Source organism: Scyliorhinus canicula, chromosome 6 (assembly GCF_902713615.1).
Source record: "Scyliorhinus canicula chromosome 6, sScyCan1.1, whole genome shotgun sequence".
NCBI lineage: Eukaryota > Metazoa > Chordata > Chondrichthyes > Carcharhiniformes > Scyliorhinidae > Scyliorhinus > Scyliorhinus canicula.
Genome location: NC_052151.1, coordinates 225,347,212 through 225,356,629, shown reverse-complemented (window position 1 = coordinate 225,356,629; position 9,418 = coordinate 225,347,212). Strand labels below are relative to the sequence as shown.

Below are 9,418 nucleotides of genomic sequence, written 5' to 3'. Positions count from 1 at the left end.
GAGTATGATGTGCCCCATGACCAACCTCGCGAAGCACTTCATAATGACAGATGCTGGGCGGTAGTCATTCAGGCACGTTGCCGGGGGCTCCGGTTTCCTCCCACAGCCCACAGACGTGCGGGTGAGGTGGGGAAAGGCTGGGGTATCGGGGGCCCAGGCAGGGTGCTCTGTCAGAGGGTCAGTGCCGACTCGACGGGCTGAATGGCCTCCTTTCTGCGCCGCAGGGATTCTGTCAACGGTTCTCTCGCAACAACCCTTTTCTCACGAAAGCCGGCGAACAACACGTCGAGCCGCCATTTAATGCAATTGGATTGGTTGAAGAAGTTTGTAACGGAAGCCTTCCCTTTCTGACCTCGTGTCGAATAGAATATCGGAGCCGGTTTCTCCCCTCTGAGTTTTGTGTCTCCTTCCCTTCCCTGGGAACGTTGGTTTATTTTAACCTCTCCCTCGATCATCCCGGGTTTTTAATTTAAATTTAGAGTACGCAATTATTTATTTTCCTAATTAGGGGTTAAATTACAGTGGCCAATCCAGCTACCTGGCAAACCTTTTATGGTTGTAGGGGGTGAGACCCACGCAGACACGGGGAGAATGTGCGAACTCCACACGGACAGTGGGCCGGGGCCGGGATTTGAACCTGAGACCTCGGCGCCGCACTCACTGCGTCACCGTGCCCCCCTCTCTGTGTTTTTGAGCAGGCGCACAGGGAGGGAAGACGGAGGGTGCCTTTGTCCTCTTCCCCATGGTCAGGAGCTCGAGCCTGAGTACTCCGAGTAGCCGAGGATCGGGGCTGAGATTAGGTTTAGTTTCTTTACGCTCAGTTTTCCATCATTTGGAGTCTTATTTTGTCGCACTGTCAGAGGGTCAGTACTGAGGGAGTGCTGCACTGTCAGAGGGTCAGTGCTGAGGGAGTGCCGCACTGTCAGAGGGTCAGTACTGAGGGACTGCTGCACTGTCAGAGGGTCACGACTGAGGGAGTGCCGCACTGTCAGAGGGTCAGTACTGAGGGAGTGTCGCACTGTCAGAGGGTCAGTACTGAGGGAGTGCTGCACTGTCAGAGGGTCAGTACTGAGGGAGTGCCGCACTGTCAGAGGGTCAGTACTGAGGGAGAGCCGCACTGTCAGAGGGTCAGTACTGAGGGAGTGCTGCACTGTTAGAGGGTCTGTACTGAGGGAGTGCCGCACTGTCAGAGGGTCAGTACTGAGGGAGTGCTGCACTGTCAGAGGGTCAGTACTGAGGGAGTGCTGCACTGTCAGAGGGTCAGTACTGAGGGAGTGTCGCACTGTCAGAGGGTCAGTACTGAGGGAGTGCTGCACTGTCAGAGGGTCAGTACTGAGGGAGTGCTGCACTGTCAGAGGGTCAGTACTGAGGGAGTGCCGCACTGTCAGAGGGTCAGTACTGAGGGAGTGTCGCACTGTCAGAGGGTCAGTACTGAGGGAGTGCTGCACTGTCAGAGGGTCAGTACTGAGGGAGTGCCGCACTGTCAGAGTGTCAGTACTGAGGGAGTGCTGCACTGTCAGAGGGTCAGTACTGAGGGAGTGCCGCACTGTCAGAGGGTCAGTACTGAGGGGGTGCCGCACTGTCAGAGGGTCAGTACTGAGGGAGTGTCGCACTGTCAGAGGGTCAGTACTGAGGGAGTGCTGCACTGTCAGAGGGTCAGTACTGAGGGAGTGCTGCACTGTCAGAGGGTCAGTACTGAGGGAGTGCCGCACTGTCAGAGGGTCAGTACTGAGGGAGTGCTGCACTGTCAGAGGGTCAGTACTGAGGGAGTGCTGCTCTGTCAGAGGGTCAGTACTGAGGGAGTGCTGCACTGTCAGAGGGTCAGTACTGAGGGAGTGCCGCACTGTCAGAGGGTCAGTACTGAGGGAGTGCCGCACTGTCAGAGGGTCAGTACTGAGGGAGCGCTGCACTGTCAGAGGGTCAGTACTGAGGGAGTGCTGCACTGTGGGAGGGTCAGTACTGAGGGAGTGCTGCACTGTCAGAGGGTCAGTACTGAGGGAGTGCTGCACTGTCAGAAGGTCAGTACTGAAGGAGTGCCGCACTGTCAGAGGGTCAGTACTGAGGGAATGCTGCACTGTCAGAGGGTCAGTACTGAGGGAGTGCTGCACTGTCAGAGGGTCAGTACTGAGGGAGTGCCGCACTGTCAGAGGGTCAGTACTGAGGGACTGCTGCGCTGTACTACCTCTGTACTGACCCTCTGACAGTGCGGCACTCCCTCTGATACTCCTTAAACAAAAAGACTTCCCAAACACCAGTCAGCCATTATATGTTCGCTCATGGCGGCCATTTTGTGGTACCACAGCACTGCAACACTGATGTCAGAGTTCCCTCCTCAATAATGTAATGCTACGGTTCCTCATGAGGAGGGCAGGGATCCGGGGGCATTAACCCTTCACCCTTTTAAGAGGTCAAACTGAGATGATTGCCGAGTAATATTGATGAGTGCCAATTCCTCTCAGCTGCCATCTTTCTTTCTGTCCTCCCTTCCATCCAGAATGACCCATGCGTGCCATCGCAAGTGCGTGCCTCCGCACTACAAAGAGGCCGAGCTCTCGAAGGGCGAGTCGGTCTGCCTGGACCGCTGCGTCGCCAAGTATCTGGACATTCACGAGCGGATGGGCAAGAAGCTGACGGACCTGTCCATGCAGGACGAGGAGCTGATGAAGAGGATGCAGCAGGGCGGCGTGGCACAGTGACGGAACGACGGCAACGGGGAAACCTCAAACAATAAACAATCAATAAACTCCGCCTTTTGCAGTCACCGTCTATTCATTGCGCAGTTGGGGGCTGGGAGGGTGGGACATGGGTTGGGGTCTGGGAAGAGGAGGTCCAACCCACATTGAACGTCCATCGAAGACCATCCCTCTAATCCTCAAACTGTCCCATCGAAGATCATGCCTCTAATCCCTAACTCTCCCATCGAAGACCATCCCTAATCCTCTAACTCTCCCATCGAAGACCATCCCTCTAATCCCCTAACTCTCCCATCGAAGACCATCCCTCTAATCCCCTAACTCTCCCATCGAAGACCATCCCTCTAATCCCTAACTCTCCCATCGAAGACCATCCCTAATCCTCTAACTCTCCCATCGAAGACCATCCCTCTAATCCCCTAACACGCCCATCGAAGACCACCCCTCTAATCCCCTAACTCTCCAATCGAAGACCATCCCTCAAATCCCTAACTCTCCGATCAATAACCACCCGTCTAATCCTATAACTCTCCCATCGAAGACCTTCCCTCTAATCCTCTAACTCTCCCATTGACGACCATCCCTCTAATCCCCTAACTCTCCCATCGAAGACTACCCCTCTAATCCCCTAACTCTCCAATCGAAGACCATCCCTCAAATCCCTAACTCTCCGATCAATAACCACCCGTCTAATCCTCTAACTCTCCCATCGAAGACCTTCCCTCTAATCCTCTAACTCTCCCATTGACGACCATCCCTCTAATCCCCTAACTCTCCCATCGAAGACCATCCCTCTAATCCCCTAACTCTCCCATCGAAGACCATCCCTCTAATCCCCTAATTCTCCCATTGAAGACCATGCCTCTAATCCTCTAACACTCCTGTTGATGACCATCCCTATAGATCGCTAACCGATTGTAGCCTCGACCCCACATTCCTGCTGACCCCCTGATGACCTTTCACCCCCCCCGCCCCCCTTGTTCATCAAGAAACTATCCAGCTCCGTCTTAAACACATTCAGTGACGCAGCCTCCACAGCTCTCTGAGGAAGAGAGTTCTGGAGACTCGCAACTCCCTGAGGGAAACACAAATCTCATCTGTATTAAATGGGAGCTCCCTTATTTTTAAACAGTGTACCCCTCGTTCCAGATCCTCCCATGAGGAGCCACATCCTATCACCATCCAGCCAGTCCCCTCCGAATCTTAGATGTTTCAATAAAATCACCATTTATTCTTCTGAACGCCCATGGATACAGGCCTCAGCTGGCCAACCGTTCCTCATAAGGTAACCACCCTCCGCTGAGGTAACAGTCAGGTACATCTGTGAACTGCTTCATTTATGTCACCCTTCTCCAATAAGGAGACTAAAGCTGTACACTGTACTCAAGGTGTGGCCTCAACTACATCAGATGCACATGTATCAAAATGTCCGACCATATTGTCTCCCTATGTTCCATTCCCTTTACACTAAACAACAGCATCCTATTTGCCTTCCTCGCCACTTGCTGTACCTGCAGACTAACTTCTCGTGATTCATGTATAACAGAGAATTTACAGTGCAGAAGGAGGCCATTCGACCCATCGAGCCCGCCTTTGCTCCTCTCCTTGTCAAAGTGGACTAGTTTACATCAGACCCGATGAAGGAGCTGCGCTCCGAAAGCTGGTGATTGCAAATAAACCTGTTGGACTTTCGTCTGATGTTGTAAGACTTCTAACCATCTACGGGACAGAGATAAGAATACTTCTGAACTCCACGACTCCCAAACTGTCAACTCCAACTGTCAAACAATCGCCTCTCTGTGACTGGCCCAATGGGTCAGGGAGCCCCGATAACCCTCCCAGCAAAGGGGAGACGTCACAACAATGTGTTCACCCCCGACCCCTACACCATGAATCCTTATTTTGTGTAGTGTACTTTCATGTGGCACCTTGTCAAATGCCTTCCTGAAATCGAAGTGCATCACATCCACAGGTTCCCCTTTCATAATATTTTTTTAAATAATCTTTTTTATTGTCACAAGTAGACTTTCATTAACATCGCAATGAAGTTACGGTGAAAAAGCCCCTAGTCGCCATATTCCGCCGCCTGTTCGGGTACATAGAGGGAGTACAGAATTTAGTGTACCCAATTCATTTGCTTTTCCAATTGAGGGACAATTCCGCATGGCCAATCCACCTAACCTGTGTTGTGTTATGTATCCTGGGATAACACAGGCTGCAACTCGATGCAGCTTTGACCAGAAGATACTCCTGACGTTGAAGTAAGTTCAATGTGATTTATTGAACCATTAGCACAGTTCTCTCTGAGTTCGACTCTCCTGCTAATCTTGCTATAGTAAGTCAGTCTCACTAACCAGTCTGCTCTAAGCCACGTGGCGGGTGTGATGCTTCTGATCTGCCCCTGTCCTACTCTAAGTGTCGCCTGTGCAAAGAGACAGTGCCCTGTCCTTGTATATGGGTTGTGTAATGCCCCTTGTGGTCGTGTCACCTCGGGGTGTCTTGACTGCCCGTTGGTCGGGTCCTATTCTATGTCTGCATGTCATGATGTCTCTGGTGCTCCCTCTAGTGGTTACTTAGTCGTAGTGTATTTACATTAACCCCTTGTGTATTTACAGTGATGCATATCACTACAACCTGCACATCTTTTTGGGTTGAGACCCACGCAGACACGGGGAGAATGTGCAAACTCCACAGGGACAGTGACCCAGGGCCGGGAGCGAACCGGGGTCCTTGGCGCCGTGAGGCAGCAGTGCTAACCCACTGCGCCGCCGCGCTGCCCACAATTCAATCAAATTTATTGAACAAACAGAAACATCAGTTCCCCTTAAATTATCCCCAAGTATTACTGGAAGGTGTCAAGATTCTTCGTACACCCCATCGAGCGGGGGTCTCAGGGTCTGCGTGTCGAAGGTGGGTCTCGCTCCGCCTCTGGTCAGGCCGCTCGGTTGCTTCTGCATGGAGTCTGGGGTGCCGGGAGCCTTGTGCCTTCTTCCCTCTGCCTTTCCAGAATGTTCTCCGGCCCCCAGCCGATGAGGCCGCAGGGTGGGAGTGCCGGCACCTCGCCGAGTCATGGGTGGCTTGTCAACAGGACGTCAGGGGTCCATTTCCTGATGCATTGTTTGTATGTCATCTTGTTTACTCAATCGACCGGTGAATAGAGCTGATTATCTCCTGATGGACCATCGATTTACGCAAACATGAAGAGAGCCAATTGTCTCTTGTTGGGTGATCGATGGAGCAGGTCCAGATGTGCTCGGGCACCTTGTCGGAGTCTCAGTGGATTCGAACTTGGCCAAGTTCGAACTCCCCATCAGGCCGCTTGCTGGAGGTGGCCGGGGTTTGATTTAAAATGTCCCCATTTTTAAGTTCGAAGTGTGCGATTTTACCGAGCCGAAAATCCAGGCCGTTCCGCATGACCACACCTGCATGCGCAGTCCGGTAAAAACCGTCCCTCGCTCAACATTTGGGAAAGGGCTGGTGGTAGAAGGTTGCCCTCATACCCTCTCATGGAGGACCCACAGGGCCTGATGTGAAGGTGAGGTGCAGGGTTAATCAGCAGGGGCGAAAAGGTTGGATGGGCCAGGAGGCACCCATGGTTTGATCCATTGGGATGGCTGCTTGAAATTCAGTGATTGGCAAAGGCCAATATTCCTGCACATCCGAAATTGCTCTCAGAGTGCCTCGCTGGATCAGAGGCCCCCTAATAATCAGCTGTGGCTCCGAGCACGCAGGAATGGAAGAAATTATTCCGTCAAGAACATTTTAGAGAGCCAAATTTTTTTCAGGAGTACAAACATGAGCAGTTTCTCACTGCAACATTATCTTCCCCCTCTACATTACCCTGACAGTGTGTCCCCCACTTTATACCCAGTGTCAGCATCGAGCTCTCCCAGGACAGGTCCAGCACGGGTTAGATACAGTGTAGAGCTCCCTCTACATTACCCTGACAGTGTGTCCCCCACTTTATACCCAGTGTCAGCATCGAGCTCTCCCAGGACAGGTACAGCACGGGTTAGATACAGTGTAGAGCTCCCTCTACATTACCCTGACAGTGTGTCCCCCACTTTATACCCAGTGTCAGCATCGAGCTGTCCCAGGACAGGTACAGCACGGGTTAGATACAGTGTAGAGCTCCCTCTACATTACCCTGACAGTGTGTCCCCCACTTTATACCCAGTGTCAGCATCGAGCTCTCCCAGGACAGGTACAGCACGGGTTAGATACAGTGTAGAGATCCCTCTACATTACCCTGACAGTGTGTACCCCACTTTATACCCAGTGTCAGCATCGAGCTCTCCCAGGACAGGTACAGCACGGGTTAGATACAGTGTAGAGATCCCTCTACATTACCCTGACAGTGTGTACCCCACTTTATACCCAGTGTCAGCATCGAGCTCTCCCAGGACAGGTACAGCACGGGTTAGATACAGTGTAGAGATCCCTCTACATTACCCTGACAGTGTGTACCCCACTTTATACCCAGTGTCAGCATCGAGCTCTCCCAGGACAGGTACAGCACGGGTTAGATACAGTGTAGAGCTCCCTCTACATTACCCTGACAGTGTGTCCCCCACTTTATACCCAGTGTCAGCATCGAGCTGTCCCAGGACAGGTACAGCACGGGTTAGATACAGTGCAGAGCTCCCTCTACATTACCCTGACAGTGTGTCCCCCACTTTATACCCAGAATCAGCATCGAGCTGTCCCAGGACAGGTACAGCACGGGTTAGATACAGTGTAGAGTTCCTTCTACATTACCCTGACAGTGTGTCCCCCCCACTTTATACCCAGTGTCAGCATCGAGCTGTCCCAGGACAGGTACAGCACGGGTTAGATACAGTGTAGAGCTCCCTCTCCATTACCCTGACCCTGACAGGTACAGCAGGGGTCAGAGAGCATGGAGGGAATGATCAGAAATGGCCATCTGCTTGAACTTGTGCAAACCGTGCAGTTGAATGTAATGGAACATTAAACGAATTGTAATGGACAAGCATTGACATTGTTACGACCCCCTGAGATAATGCACGGTCAATTCCAGCCCCCCTTGATCCAGAATTCCACATCAAGTGAATTCACCAATGATCTTATAAAAATGCCAAAGTCCCTCAGCGGCCCAATAATTATACTTACTAGGTTTGTATATTTAAACATAGTTACTGTTTCTTCATAACATGGAATATAATGAAACCAACAGTAAATACAACTGGTTAACTGTTAACTAATTCCTAATCCCCACTTTAACTTGCCCCCCCCCCCCCCCCCCCCACCCCAACCCTCTACACACACTGTTATGGGCCAGGGTTTAGAGAAACCCCAAAGTGTATCGTGGAGTTCCCCTGACCCACAACTTTTACTAGATTGTGGTTTGGGGGAGCACACGACCCACTCTACAGGTGTGGTACAGCAGAAATGGAAAAGTATTTTTTAAAGCAAAACAATGTTTATTCTGTGAACTCAAGTTAACCTTTTTAAAACATAGTGAACATCTTAGCAACCATCAATTCAAATACAACCCCTAAAGAATACAACACTAAGTAATCCTTTAAGCTTTCCTCTTAACATCCCTACGACTTAAAACACCTTTTACCAGAAGCACATCAGGTTAAAGTCACTACTGTTATTAGTTTTAAATCACCAGGATCGATTTACAGTCTTTAGGTCACAGAGAGAGATTCATACACCTTCTGGCTGTGACTGCAGCTATCCAGCTCTGAAAACGAAACTAAAACACACCCTGCAGCAAATAGCCTAAAACGAAAGTAAAAAGCTGACATAGCCCAGCTCCACCCACACTCTGACATCACTGCAGTAATAGACACTCATTTCTTAAAGGTACTCTCACTACAGATATTTATATATACAACCATTTATAAACACCCATTTCTTAAAGGTACTCTCACTGCAGATACTTCTATACACACTCATTTATAAACACCTATTTCTTAAAGGTACACTCACAAGACAGAGGGGAGGAGAGGGGTGAAAATCATAATCAAAGGGGAAAAGAATGTTCGTTCAGATGGTGGTTTCCAGAGCCTTACTCCTCCCCAAACCTTGCTTTCAGTTTGAGGTTTTTACGATAGATTTGTTCAGGTCTGCAGCAGGAATACAACACCCACTACCTTTCTGGATGAAACACGGAGAAGGGAGAGTAAACAGATCTTGTCTTTATTGTCCAGGATTCTGTTTTCTCAGGTCTCTGAGAACCATTCCACTGGGGTAGGATCTAATCACTACCTGTTACTGGGCAGAACATGGCCTTTTTAGCCAATTCATTGGCCACCAGCCAGACCCAGCCCATTTCTCTCCCTCTGGTGCCGAAACGTCTGACGTCTCCTGTTCAAACGAGCAGAATGTTCTCTCCTGTAACGTTTGCACTCTTCAATCCTCTCTGCTGCTTGACCTAAAGACGCATGTCCATTAATCAGCCATGGATCAAAAATAATCAGCAAAATAAAAGAGGGTGGAAATAAGGGAATCAACAGCCAGGACCCTTGCAACATATAAAACAGCAGGAGGAGGCCATTCGGTCCTTCGAGCCCACTCCTCCATTCATTATGATCATGGCCGATCATCCAATTCAACAGCCTAATGCCACTTTCCACCACATCCTTTAATCCCCTTCTCCCCAAGAACTATATCCAACTGCTTCATGTACGGGGCAGCACAGTAGCACAAGTGGATAGCACTGTGGCTTCACAGCGCCAGGGTCCCAGGTTCGATTC

At 50.6% G+C, this 9,418-nt stretch overlaps 1 protein-coding gene across 1 annotated transcript; it reads left to right on the top strand.

Annotated features, from left to right (window-relative positions):
* Positions 1 to 2,423: 2,423 nt before the first annotated feature.
* timm10 (translocase of inner mitochondrial membrane 10 homolog (yeast)) lies at positions 2,424 to 2,748 on the top strand. The gene has a single exon (XM_038798847.1). The coding sequence runs from the start codon at positions 2,439 to 2,441 to the stop codon at positions 2,694 to 2,696; it is 258 nt and encodes an 85-aa protein (XP_038654775.1). The 5' UTR covers positions 2,424 to 2,438; the 3' UTR covers positions 2,697 to 2,748.
* Positions 2,749 to 9,418: the final 6,670 nt, after the last annotated feature.

Bases quoted from the DNA above. Each gene is read 5' to 3' on its own strand.
- timm10 (XM_038798847.1), top strand. From the start codon at position 2,439: ATGAGTGCCAATTCCTCTCAGCTGCCATCTTTCTTTCTGTCCTCCCTT.